Source organism: Bufo bufo, chromosome 2 (genome assembly GCF_905171765.1).
Source record: "Bufo bufo chromosome 2, aBufBuf1.1, whole genome shotgun sequence".
NCBI lineage: Eukaryota > Metazoa > Chordata > Amphibia > Anura > Bufonidae > Bufo > Bufo bufo.
Window position 1 is genome coordinate 438,279,025 of NC_053390.1, and position 15,306 is coordinate 438,294,330.

A 15,306-nucleotide genomic window follows, 5' to 3' on the forward strand; every position below is an offset into this window, starting at 1 on the left:
TGACTGCAGCATAGAAGGGGTTAATCCACCAGCATCGCTTTAAACAGTGATGCCGGCAGATACAGCAGGAGCCCTACTACCAGGGACTGCCGGACCCCTGCAGTGATCGGGTGTGCACCGCTCAGGTGCCCGCCCGATCACCATGACGTACCATTATGCCAAAATGCCTGCCCCTTTAACATTGACCACCCCTTTAACAGTGACCTGCACAGTGCCCGCCCTTTTAACAGTGACCTGCACAGTGCCCGCCCCTTTAACAGTGACCGCCCCTTTAACAGTGACCTCCGCAGTGCCTGCCCCTTTTACAGTGAACTCCACAGCGCCCATCTGTTTAATTGTGGCCCCTGCCCCCCATGCATGTAGCAGTGTAGTTGTGCTGTTATACGTCATATGACTGAATATTTAAGGACCTGCAAACTGCTAAAACCTGTGATCAGTTGTTATGGAACTGCAAGCTTCTATTTGCTGATAAGGGACAGTTGGGATAAATGGTGAGATGCGGTAGCTTCTGGCAATGCCGGGAACAGCCTGCTAGATCTAAAAACAGCAGCAGGCCTTACAAGTTTAATTTACATTGGCTTTAGTATACTCCTTAACTGTTTTATCTTCTCACCACATCCTGAGTAATTTGAGTCACTATTCTTGCACAAAGTGCTATCATAACTTTTTATCTGTAGTTGCAAAATCTTCTGCTAGATAATTCTTTACTTCTAATTCTTTAGAACTAGTCTAAACAAGCCTGATTTAGGTTCTAATAAAATTCAAATGCTGATAAAAATATGACGGATACATGTTTAATGTCCGCTGAATAGCAGAATATTTAATTATACTAAATATTAACTAGATAAATAATTAATATGGTAGAAAAAAGAAACTAGTCCATCAAGTTCAACCAAGGTATAGGTGGGGACGTGAATCCCAGAAGGAAGTGAGACTCAGATTTCTACACATTTCTATAAGCATTAAAGAGAATCTGTCACCTGGTTTGAGCATTTTCAGCTGTGACCATTGGCATGTACAATAAACTACCTTATTTCCTGCAGTGGTCTTGTTTCTTCTTTTCATGGTTTCATTTTGACAAAAAAGCGCTTTCTGTTATGCAAATGAACCTTCAAGGTGCCCAGAGGGGCATAATTCTTCATCTCTTGAGCCCAGTAACGCCCCCCCTGCAGTGCCCATCCCGCCTTAATTTCTAGCCCAAGCACGCCTACTCATTATGAAATATCGTCCCACAGCCGAGGTGAACGGCGCCGCCCCCTCCGCTACGTCAACTAATACATTCAAGCTACACAGCTTAAGGCCTCTTTCACACGAGCGTGTCCGGATAAGGTCCGGATGCGTTGCGGCAAAACCGCGCGAGTAGGTACCCAATTGCAGTCAGTTTTGACTGCGATTGCGTTCCGTTGTTCAGTTTTTATCGCGCGGGTGCAATGCGTTTTGCACACGCGTGATAAAAAACTGAATGTGGTACCCAGACCAGACCCGAACTTCTTCACAGAAGTTCAGGTTTGGGTACAAGGTTGTGTAGATTGTATTATTTCCCCTTATAACATGGTTATAAGGGAAAATAATAGCATTCTGAATACAGAATGCATAGTACAATAGGGCTGAAGGGGTTAAAAAAATAAAATAAATAAACTCCCCTTAATCCACTTGTTCGCGCAGCCGGCATCTCTTCTGTCTTCTTCTTTGAGGAATAGGACCTTTGATGACGTCACTACGCTCATCACATGGTCCGTCACATGGTCCATCACCATTTGCTTGTGTTGGCGCAAAAATTTAGCTTTGCTTGTGTTGGCAAAAATCCTTGCACCGGCCCTGGGGGAGGGACAGTTTTTTTTCCCCAAAATAGTGAGTACAATTTCCTGTATGTGGACAAGCCCGTCACACCTATCATACATGCGTTACCAAAGACACAAAAAGATATACCCTCCGTCCCATAGTGTCAGGCATCGGTTCTCTGTCTGAGAGGCCGGGAGAGTGGCTGGATGCTATTCTCCAGCCTCTGGTCAGGAGATTACCTAGTTTTGTCAAAGATACCTCTGATGTTTTAAGGGCATTTTTTGATCAACCTTAGGAAAAAGAATACATTTGGCTCACATTAGATGTGATCTCCTTGTACCCCTCGATACCGCACAATATAGCCCTGTTAGCGCTGGAATACCACCTACACAGATCCAGCTCCTATTCACCGGAATTTATAGATTTTATAGTAGAAGTTACATCACTACATATGACTACTAATTATTTTGTCTTTAATAAAAAAAAAATATTTACAGGTGAATGGAGTTTCAATGGGGGCTAGGTATTCACTATCCCTTGCTAATTTAGATGTAGCATATTGGGAAGAGCGGTTTATGTTCTCGGAGAACAATCCTTTCTCTGGTTCTGTGGTCTGGTATGGCAGATACATCGATGATTTGCTCCTCATCTGGAGGGCCGATGTGTCTGCCATACCAGACTTTATTGCATAAGTCAATGATAACCCCTATAATTTGAAATTCACCCACCAGTTTCATGCTTTGTCCATTCCTTTTTTGGATTTAAAATTAACAGGTGTACCTGGCCAAGTTATAATGACGGAGACTTTCCACAAGGAAGTCTCTAGCAATTCGATATAAAGGGCTAATGGTCACCATCCGGGTCATACCGTTAAAGCTATACCGGTGGGCGAATTCATGAGGGCCCGTAGGAATTGTAGTACAGATGTGTCTTTCTGGAGGGAATGTGAGGTGATTTGGGATTGTTTAAAACAAAGGGCCTATGCAAACTGGATGCTTACCAGAGCTTTAAATATAGTTAAAAACAAATCTAGAGCAGAATTTGTTATTTAAAAAGGATGATGGGGGATATGGTCACAAAAAGAAGTCGATTGCCCCAGACAAACAGACATTGGTTCTCACCTTTAGTAGACAATTCCCTCAAATTGAACAGGCTATCAAAAGGTGCCTCCCGATCTTATATGAAGATCATCTTTGCTACAACTTGTTAAAAAATGGATGTAGGATTGTCTCCAGACGCCCTAGTAATTTAGCAAATGTACTATCTCCATCTTTGTTTACCCCGTCTGGGGTTCAGACTAGGACAACGTGGATGAAGTATCAGGGGTTTAGTAGGTGTGGAGGGCATCCCTGTAAAATTTGCAATTACGCATATCCAACCACCACTTTTGATAACTCCATGCATACTGAACAGTTTTCTATTAAGAGCTATATAAACTGTAACAGTACGGGAGTTATCTATATAATCAAATGTTCTAGCTGTGATCTTATGTATGTCGGCAGCACTGGGAGGCAACTTAAGGTTAGACTACGGGAACATCTTAACTACATTTCCAACCCCCTGGCTACCGGGATCTCCAGTGCAGCGAGTCACTTCATTAGGGTACACAACAGAAGAGTAGACAATTTCAGGGCTTATGTTATTGAAAAAGTGACACCCTCTCCCAGAGCAGGGGTCAAAAAAAATAAGATCCTTCTATGGGAGGCTTTCTGGATGTTTAGGCTAAAAACATGTCATCCGATGGGATTGAACCTTAGGAGAGAATTAATACATTATTACCAGTAGTGTTTTTCCTATAAACCCTGTGTATCTTTGAGGAATTTCTACAGGAATGGTATTCAATTTAATGTAATGCATGGTGGTTATGTAAATTATATGTATCTAACAACTGCAGTACAGGCCATTTGTATATATGTCATACGCTCATAGAAAGTACCTGTGCATTCCCACCATGGACCTGGTATGGAGATTTTTGTGCACCATGTGAAGCCTGTTCACATGGTGTGCGTTTTTTAGTCCACATGATTTATTGTGGCTGTTCCAGGCTGGGTATTATGCTGCAGTTTTTTTGAGTATTTTTAATTATATGTTCCTCTGCAAATATTCCATCTGTGTTATACAGATACATATGGCTTGTGAGTGAGGTTGGTATTTATGTGTTCAAACTTTCTTACTTTTCTATGACAGGTGAAGGTGTTTAAGGGTGTGCCTCCAGGAGGGGTGGAACCTCTATACTGTATCCACCCAATGAGGGGGGTGGGGGAATATATACTCCTGTGGACACTCACTCTGAACAGGTTATGATTAAGGACCATGTAAGGTCCGAAACATGTTAACCATCCGCGGTGGTGGGTGTAGATACATGCTGTATGTGATTTTATTTTGAAGACCAAAAAAGACGAACAACCGTGTGGATTTACCTGTGTGCTGGAACGTTTCCTTTTCACTAATTCAAGCTACACCCCTGGCTTCTTTCTTTCGGCCACTGGAAATCCAACGCAGGCGCAGCACCGCCGACTGCCTGCGCCTGTGCAATCGAATAGCTCCTGAGGGCAACCGCTTCAAAAGTGTAACTGGGCTTGGCGAAAGAAAGAAGCCAGGGGTGTAGCTTGAATGTATTAGTTGACGTAGCGGAGGGGGCGGCGCTGTTGACCTCGGCTGTGGGACGATATTTCATAATATGTAGATGTGCTTGGGCTCGAAATTAAGGTGGGATGGGCACTGCAGGGGGGCGTTACTGGGCTCAAGAGATGAAGAATAAGACCCCTTTGGGCACCTTGGAGGTTCATTTGCATAACACCAAAAGTGCTTTTTTATCAAAATGAAACCATGAAAAGAAGAAAGAAGACTACTGCAGGAAATGAGGTAGTTTATTGTACATGGCAATGGTGACAGCTGAATATGCTCAAACCAGCTGACAGATTCCCTTTAATGTCATTTACTTTTCACTTGTCATTCACAGTTCTTACAGTAAAGAAGCTTTGATGCTTCTGGAGACTGAACTTTTTCTTCTCCAGTCGGAGGCCGTGCTTCCTTGTCTTTTGAAGGCATTTAACATGGAACAGTATTTCACAGTATTTTTTGTATAGCCCATTTATATATTTGTATAGGTTAATCATGTCTCCCCTTAGACGTCTCTTCTCAAGACTAAATAAATTCAATTCTTTTAATCTTTCTTCATAACTAAGACTCTCCATGCCCCTTATACGTTTAGTCGCTTTCCTCTGTACTTTTTCCAGCTGCAGAGCGTCCATTTTATGGACTGGTGCCCAGAACTGAACTGCATATTCCAGATGAGGCTGCACCAACACTTTGTAAAGTGGTAATATTACATCCCTGCCCCGCGAGTCGATGCCTCATATAATGCATGACAATATCCTGGTGGCCTTAGAAGCAGCTGATTGACATTGTATGCTGTTATTTAATCTACCATCTACAAGGACACCCAAATCCTTCTCTCTAAGGCTACGTCTACACGATGACAGATAGGGCACAACTACACTGCAACATTTGTAGCGCAATATTTTGTTGCACTAATGTCGCGCGACAATTTTTATAATGGCAGTCTATGGTGTCGCACTGCAACATGCAACATACTGCGATGCAACAGTCGCAGAAAAATCCATCTCGAATGGATTTTCTGTGACTGTTGCGTCGCAGTATGTTGCATGTTGCAGTGTGACACCATAGACTGCCATTATAAAAATTGTCGCGCGACATTAGTGCAACAAAATGTCGCGTGACAAATGTCGTCGTGTAGACGTAGCCTAAGTGACTCTCCCAGTGCTACATCACCTAGGACATATGAAGCACAGAGATTATTACTACCAAGATGCATCACTTTACATTTGTCCACATTGAACCTCATTTGCCAAGTTGATGTCCAATCACACAGAGTCTTGAAGTCAGCTTGTAGTATATGGACATCTTCCATAGACTGTACAGTACTACATAGCTTAGTGTCATCTGCAAAAATAGAAATGGTGCTATTAAAGGGGTTATCTGACCCCTGAAATGCCCCCCATATGCCCGGCCCCTCACACACAATATACTTGCCTTGCTACCTGGTCCCCGCATGGCCAGCGCTGCTTCTCTCTCTGCGCGGATGATTATCAAAATTAGGGTTACTCACTTTAGAAAAAAGACGACAGAGGAGACCTAATTACTATGTATAAATATATTAGGGGTCAGTACAGCGATCTCTCCCATCATCTATTTATCCCCAGGACTGTGACGAGGGGACATCCTCTGCGTCTGGAGCAAAGAAGGTTTGTACGCAAACATAGAAAAGGATTCTTTACTGTAAGAGCAGTGAGACTATGGAACTCTCTGCCTGAGGAGGGGGTCATGGTGAGTTCACTAAAAGAGTTCAAGAGTGGCCTGGATGTGTTTCTGGAGTGTAATAATATTACAGCTATAGCTACTAGAGAGGGGTCGTTGATCCAGGGAGTTATTCTGATTGCCTGATTGGAGTCGGGAAGGAATTTTTTATTCCCCTAAAGTGGGGAAAATTGGCTTCTACCTCACAGGGTTTTTTTTTTTTTGCCTTCCTCTGGATCAACTTGCAGGATAACAGGCCGAACTGGATGGACAAATGTCTTTTTTCAGCCTTATAAACTATGTTACTATTCGCAATAGGAAGCATTCACCACAACTCTCTGGACACGGTAGCAAATTTTTGAATGCTAGCCCCACCTTCCCCCTGCAAGTTCTTCGCAAACCCTCTCCTCCCATGCAACCCCCACTCAAGATTGCTCTCACAGATGAGACTCAGCAGCCAGTCCATCTGTTTCCTACATGTATATAGTGTATGTCATGTTACTGTGTATACTGTCACTGTATATACTGTCATTGTATAATACTGTTGAGGGGACCCTAACAATAAAGTCTTTTAGTCCTCCTCCTGGGTGGGCCCCTTCTGAGATCAGGCCCCAATGCAGCCGCTTCCCCTATAGCTACGCCATTGGTGACAGTATGCAAAATCCAAGAACACTACATCCACAGCCGCCCCTCTGTCCGGGCTTCCACTCAAGTCAGGTTAGTCTGACAACTTCTGGTCTATTAACTATGCCAAATAATTCTTGTATTTAGTTCCTGTGAGTCTTATTTTATCATATTTACAGTCTTTTAGTGTAATTTTATTAAAAAGATTGGCTTTTCTACCAAACCTATATTTGTGAAGGGCTTTTGAAGCTGGTCCACAAACAGTGGCTGCCATTGCGTGTCAGTAAAAGGAGATATGACTTTCAGATGTAAATGATTTATGAAGGTTTTCTACCAAAGATTTTAGGCTCAAAATCCAGGCATGGTTCAGTCGCTTGCCCCATATCTCGCAACGGGCATGTACCTTCTGTGTGGATGCATTTCTCCTGTCGTTCCACATATTTAAAATAAATCCTTTGTGTTTTCAAGAAGTCTGTATTATTTGCCATTTATTGAAATAATGCAGCAGTACTTTCATTTTGTGCTTTTTTTTTACTTCTTAAAGGGGTTTACCACCTTTTTGATATTTAAGACCTGGACAGGCCTTCAATATCGGATCAGCAGTTTAAGGAAGCCACTGGAGCTGGAAACAAAAATCGAAAATGGTGGGAAACCATTTTAGGCTAGGACTAAACAACTACTTAAAGTGCTTAAAAAGATGTTTAAAGTGTCTGTGTACTTAAAACAAAAAGCTTGGATATTAGTGGGTGTCCAAATGCTGAGACCCTCACTGATTGCTAGAACAAGGAGACAGAAGGTCTCACACAGAGCGTGCTCTTCTCGCTGCAGGAGACAGACTGGAGACAAACTCACAGGGGCACATTTATCATGGCGATTTGCAAATGTTTTGGTCGTATTTCATGTGTGTTGGGCAGACATTTCTCTTTAGTCGCATTTATTATTATGATTGCAACTTGTCTAAGATTTTAGATGGTATTTGTGCATGTTAATTTTTTCCATTTGTTTCATTGATGGGGCTAAGTGTTCTTTCACTGGCAAAGTGTGATTTATGTATTTCCGACTTTTTTTTTTTACACACATGAATGTGATTTTGTAAAAGTGCTCAAAACTCCACCAGCTCCTGGCTGGTGTATGTTGCTTCTCCTAGATCTTTTGTGACTCAGATCATGGTGAAGTCGCAAAAAAAAAATTAATGCATGCAGCTTTTTAAAATATATTTGCGTCTTTCAAAAATGTGACTTTCTAATACATTACATTTGCAACTGTCTAAATGCACAGCGGCCATAAATGACACATACAAATTATGACTAGAGATGGCCCGAACTATCCGACGGCGAACAGTTCCCGGCGAACATAGCTTGTTCGCGTTCGCCTCTGCCGGGCGAACACATGCGATGTTCGGTCCGCCCCCTATACATCATCATTGAGCAAACTTTGACCCTGTACCTCACAGTCAGCAGACACATTCCAGCCAATCAGCAGCATACCCTCCCTCCCAGACCCTCCCACCTCCTGCACAGCATCCATTTTAGATTCATTCTGAAGCTGCAGTCTTAGTGAGAGGAGGGAGACTGTAACTGCTGCTGATTTAATTGGGAAATCGATAGCTAGGCTAGTGAATTCAGTGTCCACTCCAGTCCTGAAAGACTCATCTGATCTCTGCTGTAAGGACAGCGTCCTGACAGCACCCCAAAAAGCCCTTTTTAGGGCTGCAACATTAGTCTGCTTTTTTTTTTTCCTTTATATACATATTGCAGTTGCCTGGCCTGCCTGTGTGTGAGGAGCTGCAGGCCCACAGACTGTAGTGTGCCCACTGCCAGTGCTCACCCCTGTCATTCCGTGTGGCACAGGACTTTGCTTAAAAAAAAGGCACTTCATTTTTACACTTTAATCTAAGGTTAGTTGCCTGCCAGTGTGTGTCAGGCCGACTTCAACTGACTGTAGTGTGCCCACTGCCAGTGCCCACCCCTGTCATCCCGAGTGGCACAGGACTTTGCTTAAAAAATAGGCACTTAATTTTTACACTTTAATCTAAGGTTAGTTGCCTGCCAGTGTGTGTCAGGCTGACTTCCACTGACTGTAGTGTGCCCACTGCCAGTGCCCACCACTCATACCGGCTGGCACAGGACTTTGCTTAAAAAAAAGGCACTTCATTTTTACACTTTAATCTAAGGTTAGTTGCCTGCCAGTGTGTGTCAGGCCGACTTCAACTGACTGTAGTGTGCCCACTGCCAGTGCCCACCCCTGTCATCCCGAGTGGCACAGGACTTTGCTTAAAAAATAGGCACTTAATTTTTACACTTTAATCTAAGGTTAGTTGCCTGCCAGTGTGTGTCAGGCTGACTTCCACTGACTGTAGTGTGCCCACTGCCAGTGCCCACCACTCATACCGGCTGGCACAGGACTTTGCTTAAAAAAGGCATTTAATTTTTACACTTTAATGTAATTTCAGCTGCTTGCCTGCTGCTAGTGTGTGTCAGGCCGACTTCAACTGACTGTAGTGTGCCCACTGCCAGTGCCCACCCCTGTCATACCGAGTGGCACAGGACTTTGCTTAAAAAATAGGCACTTAATTTTTACACTTTAATCTAAGGTTAGTTGCCTGCCAGTGTGTGTCAGGCTGACTTCCACTGACTGTAGTGTGCCCACTGCCAGTGCCCACCACTCATACCGGCTGGCACAGGACTTTGCTTAAAAAAGGCATTTAATTTTTACACTTTAATGTAATTTCAGCTGCTTGCCTGCTGCTAGTGTGTGTCAGGCCGACTTCAACTGACTGTAGTGTGCCCACTGCCAGTGCCCACCCCTGTCATACCGAGTGGCACAGGACTTTGCTTAAAAAATAGGCACTTAATTTTTACACTTTAATCTAAGGTTAGTTGCCTGCCAGTGTGTGTCAGGCTGACTTCCACTGACTGTAGTGTGCCCACTGCCAGTGCCCACCCCTGTCATACCGAGTGGCACAGGACTTTGCTTAAAAAATAGGCACTTAATTTTTACACTTTAATCTAAGGTTAGTTGCCTGCCAGTGTGTGTCAGGCTGACTTCCACTGACTGTAGTGTGCCCACTGCCAGTGCCCACCACTCATACCGGCTGGCACAGGACTTTGCATAAAAAAGGCATTTAATTTTTACACTTTAGTGTAATTTCAGCTGCTTGCCTGCTGCTAGTGTGTGTCAGGCCGACTTCAACTGACTGTAGTGTGCCCACTGCCAGTGCCCACCCCTGTCATCCCGTGTGGCACAGGACTTTGCTTAAAAAAAAGGCACTTCATTTTTACACTTTAATCTAAGGTTAGTTGCCTGCCAGTGTGTGTCAGGCCGACTTCAACTGACTGTAGTGTGCCCACTGCCAGTGCCCACCCCTGTCATCCCGAGTGGCACAGGACTTTGCTTAAAAAATAGGCACTTAATTTTTACACTTTAATCTAAGGTTAGTTGCCTGCCAGTGTGTGTCAGGCTGACTTCCACTGACTGTAGTGTGCCCACTGCCAGTGCCCACCACTCATACCGGCTGGCACAGGACTTTGCTTAAAAAAAAGGCACTTCATTTTTACACTTTAATCTAAGGTTAGTTGCCTGCCAGTGTGTGTCAGGCTGACTTCCACTGACTGTAGTGTGCCCACTGCCAGTGCCCACCCCTGTCATCCCGTGTGGCACAGGACTTTGCTTAAAAAAAAGGCACTTCATTTTTACACTTTAATCTAAGGTTAGTTGCCTGCCAGTGTGTGTCAGGCCGACTTCAACTGACTGTAGTGTGCCCACTGCCAGTGCCCACCCCTGTCATCCCGAGTGGCACAGGACTTTGCTTAAAAAATAGGCACTTAATTTTTACACTTTAATCTAAGGTTAGTTGCCTGCCAGTGTGTGTCAGGCTGACTTCCACTGACTGTAGTGTGCCCACTGCCAGTGCCCACCACTCATACCGGCTGGCACAGGACTTTGCTTAAAAAAAAGGCACTTCATTTTTACACTTTAATCTAAGGTTAGTTGCCTGCCAGTGTGTGTCAGGCCGACTTCAACTGACTGTAGTGTGCCCACTGCCAGTGCCCACCCCTGTCATCCCGAGTGGCACAGGACTTTGCTTAAAAAATAGGCACTTAATTTTTACACTTTAATCTAAGGTTAGTTGCCTGCCAGTGTGTGTCAGGCTGACTTCCACTGACTGTAGTGTGCCCACTGCCAGTGCCCACCACTCATACCGGCTGGCACAGGACTTTGCTTAAAAAAGGCATTTAATTTTTACACTTTAATGTAATTTCAGCTGCTTGCCTGCTGCTAGTGTGTGTCAGGCCGACTTCAACTGACTGTAGTGTGCCCACTGCCAGTGCCCACCCCTGTCATACCGAGTGGCACAGGACTTTGCTTAAAAAATAGGCACTTAATTTTTACACTTTAATCTAAGGTTAGTTGCCTGCCAGTGTGTGTCAGGCTGACTTCCACTGACTGTAGTGTGCCCACTGCCAGTGCCCACCCCTGTCATACCGAGTGGCACAGGACTTTGCTTAAAAAATAGGCACTTAATTTTTACACTTTAATCTAAGGTTAGTTGCCTGCCAGTGTGTGTCAGGCTGACTTCCACTGACTGTAGTGTGCCCACTGCCAGTGCCCACCACTCATACCGGCTGGCACAGGACTTTGCATAAAAAAGGCATTTAATTTTTACACTTTAGTGTAATTTCAGCTGCTTGCCTGCTGCTAGTGTGTGTCAGGCCGACTTCAACTGACTGTAGTGTGCCCACTGCCAGTGCCAACCACTGATACCGGGTGGCACAGTAGCTTGCCGATAAATAAGGCATTTAATTTTTAGACAGTAGTCTAAATTCAGTTGCTTGCCTGCTGCCAGTGTGTGTCAGGCCCGCTTCCACTGACTGTAGTGTGCCCACTGCCAGTGCCAACCACTGATACCGGGTGGCACAGTAGCTTGCCGATAAATAAGGCATTTAATTTTTAGACAGTAGTCTAAATTCAGTTGCTTGCCTGCTGCCAGTGTGTGTCAGGCCCTCTTCCACTGACTGTAGTGTGCCCACTGCCAGTGCCAACCACTCATACCGGGTGGCACAGTAGCTTGCCGATAAATAAGGCATTTAATTTTTACACTTTAGTGTAATTTCAGTTGCTTGCCTGCTGCCAGTGTGTGTCAGGCCCGCTTCTACTGACTGTAGTGTGCCCACTGCCAGTGCCAACCACTGATACCATCTCCCCGTTCGAAAAATCTATTCAATAAATGGCACCCAGATTGGGGACGTTAGAGGGATTAAACTGATGAGAATAGTACTACAGAAAATACCACTCATATCGGGTGTGACAGTAAATTGCACGGCGCAGACGCAGTCACCGTGGATAAAAACAAAGGGGAGGGAGCCAGCGTTTTTTTAACCATCTCCCCGTTCGAAAAATCAATTCAATTGACCTTTCGGGGACCCTTGGTGTTGTACGTGGCTGGGTGGAGGAAGAAACCTTCAATGACATCACCGGGACGTGGCTAGCTTGGTATCCAACCTTGTGCAAATGGGGAGTTTGCGGTTGTGCAAATGAACTGTTTGCGGTGCATTAAAAGGGGAGTTTGGTCTGTCAATGTCTGTGATGCGGGCGTAACCCTTACACTACCTGATCGATACAACATCATACCTGATCGTATACACACACTGGATGTTTTAAAGCACGTTATTCCAAACAATTTAGGAATGTTAGTTGATTTATGCCCTTTATGGATTAAAACCCGACTCTGCGTCCACTACGTAATTTTCCATGGGAGTTTTGCCATAGATCCCCCTCCGGCATGCCACAGTCCAGGTGTTAGACCCCTTGAAACAACTTTCTCATCACTATTGTGGCCAGAAAGAGTCCCTGTGGGTTTTAAAATTCGCCTGTCTATTGAAGTCTATGGCGGTTCGCCCGGTTCGCCAGTTCGCGAACATTTGCGGAAGTTCTCGTTCGCTGTTCGCGAACTGAAAATTTTATGTTCGCGACATCACTAATTATGACACAACAATATAATGTGGAAGAGAAAATAAAGATTGCGGCACTCGCCACTTAAAACGTATCTTCCTTGATTCCAAATTACGACACACCTTTAGCCAATCTAAAAAGAATGGCAACAAACTTATCGACCCAAATAGAATCGCAGGATACATTGAAGAAAATTTTAAAAAAAGGATACAAAAATAGGTGTACAATTATACTAGCATGATAAATGTGCCCCATAGATTTTGTATTGAGCCTGTCTCCTGCAGAGAGGACTCGTGTGAGCTCTTCTGTCTCCTTGTTGTAGCAATTGGTGGGTGTCTCAGCACTTGGACACCCATTGATAAAAACCTTTGAAATGTCACTATGATATATCAATTTTTTTATTTTATTTTTTAAGAATAGAGAAGGGACACTTTAACTATTGAGCCACGGCTGAAGCCCAAAGTAATACATTGGTCAGTATGTAATCTTGTGGACTACAGCTGTCACTCAATAGTTAAAATCAGTCAGTAGCACTACAAAAAGACAAATTGTAACCTAGGTCTTAATGTTTATACACCTAGAATCCTGTTATGTGACTTGCTTTTTTGTTTTTTTATTGTAGAGTGTCACTATGAGGCTATCGTTTATTAAGCTGGAGAGCGTTCTCCTTCTAGGTGTGGGTTTTGCTGGACTTCTATTTATCATGTATCAAGGTGAAGATAGAGATGAACCACTAACTTTGAACAAAAAGGATCATAAGCCTGTCATTCCATCCCACCTTACTGTTGCTCCGACTGTGATAAAAAAACTTGTGTGGCTCCCACAATGCCAGGAGAACAAAACCATGGAAAGTATTGAAGGTTTTTTAAATCTACCAGCACATATTCAGGATTTCCTGCGGTATAGGCATTGCAGGAGCTTTCCCCAGATCCTTAACTCGCCAAAGAAGTGTGGAGGTGCAGCACTGTCAAAAGACATCTTCCTTCTACTTGCCATAAAATCTTCTCCAGGTAACTACGAAAGAAGAGCTGTAATTCGTCAGACATGGGGGGAGGAAACTAGTTATGGTGGTGCTCATGTGAGAAGAATTTTTGTCTCTGGAACTTCAAAAAATGAGCGTGAAGACAAACATTTAAGACAACTTCAAAAAATTGAGAGTGAAACATATAGGGATATCCTACAGTGGGACTTCCATGACACGTTTTTTAACCTGACACTGAAACAGTTCCTATTCCACATGTGGCTGGATGAATACTGTCCAGGAGCAAACTTTATTTTTAATGGAGATGATGATGTATTTGTCAACACCATTAATGTAGTCGCCTACCTACGTGGTAATGAAGCAGATAGGCACCTTTTTGTAGGTCAGCTGATAGCTAATGTTGGACCTATTCGTGAACCTAATAGCAAATATTATGTACCAATACAAGTTACTGCTTCTAACGCCTACCCAATGTACTGTGGTGGTGGAGGAATTCTCATGTCCAGATATACTGCCCATGCCATCCACAATAAATCTCAGGACATCCAGTTGTTCCCTATTGATGATGTTTATCTAGGCATGTGTCTTGCAAAGGCTGGCCTTGTCCCATCCTCACACATGGGCATGAGGACAGTGGGGGTGCATGTACCTTCTGCCAAACTGGATTCATTCAATCCTTGTTATTATAGAGAACTTTTAATGGTGCATCGTTTTATACCATATCAGATGTTAGTCATGTGGAAGGCAATTCAAGATCCTCATCTTGACTGCGGCCAGAAATTGTCCATTTATTTAGGTATAAAATAGCAATGAACCAATGTTTATAACATAACAAAGAGCCATTTAATATACTGCTAATATACTCCAATATATATAGTGGAGAAACTGTACGATAAAAGTTGTATGTATGTCATATGTTAATTTATTTGTTTTGTTTTTCTTAAAAAAAAATTAAATTAAGCTGTGTAACCTTTGATCATAAATTATACCATTTACTCTCATTGAACATAGGTCAAAAGAATAGAATCTCTTACATATCTACAGTTTTATAGGTTTGAGCGAACCTGTGGAAGTTCGGGTTCGGCCGAACTTAAGGTCAAAGTTCAAGTTCGGGACCCGAACTTCACCCCGAACCCGGACCCCATTTAAGTCAATGGGGCCCAGAACTTCACTTTATTATTTTCCGTTATGACATGGTTATAACGGAAAATAATAGCATTCTTAAAACATAATGCTAAATAAAATGTGTACTGAGGGGTTAAAAAAAAAAAAAAAACACACCTTATCCACTTTATCGCGCAAGCGGTATCCTCTTTTCTTCAGGACGTGCAAAAGGACCTATGATGAGGTCACCGCGCTCACCACATGGTGAGCGTGGTGACGTCACCGCAGGTCATGCTGAATGAAGATAGAAAGACCTGCGGTGACGTCACCGCGCTCACCACGTGGTGAACGCTGTGACATCAACGCAGGTCCTTCTACCTTCATTCAGCAGGACCTGCGGTGACATCACCGCAGGTCCAGAAGAAAAGAAGATACCGGCTGCGCGATCAAGTGGATGAGGTGAGTTTTTTTTATTTTTAACCCCTCAGTAGACATTTTATTTAGCATTCTGTTTTAAGAATGCTATTATTTTCCGTTATAAC

The 15,306-nt window shown here is 43.5% G+C and overlaps 1 protein-coding gene across 2 annotated transcripts in view; it reads left to right on the forward strand.

Moving 5' to 3' along the window:
• The window catches only part of B3GNT3 (UDP-GlcNAc:betaGal beta-1,3-N-acetylglucosaminyltransferase 3), a 78,760-nt gene extending 63,704 nt beyond the window's left edge, over positions 1–15,056 (forward strand). The window contains exons 1-2 of one of the 2 annotated variants that reach the window (XM_040417461.1): positions 7,261–7,370; positions 13,301–15,056. In XM_040417461.1, coding sequence (XP_040273395.1) covers positions 7,368–7,370; positions 13,301–14,467 — 1,170 coding nt within the window. In that variant the 5' untranslated portion in view covers positions 7,261–7,367 and the 3' untranslated portion in view covers positions 14,468–15,056. Of the gene's footprint in view, positions 1–7,260; positions 7,371–13,300 lie in introns of those variants that run through there. The other variant, XM_040417462.1, reaches the window with a different exon arrangement.
• The last annotated feature ends 250 nt before the right edge of the window (positions 15,057–15,306 follow it).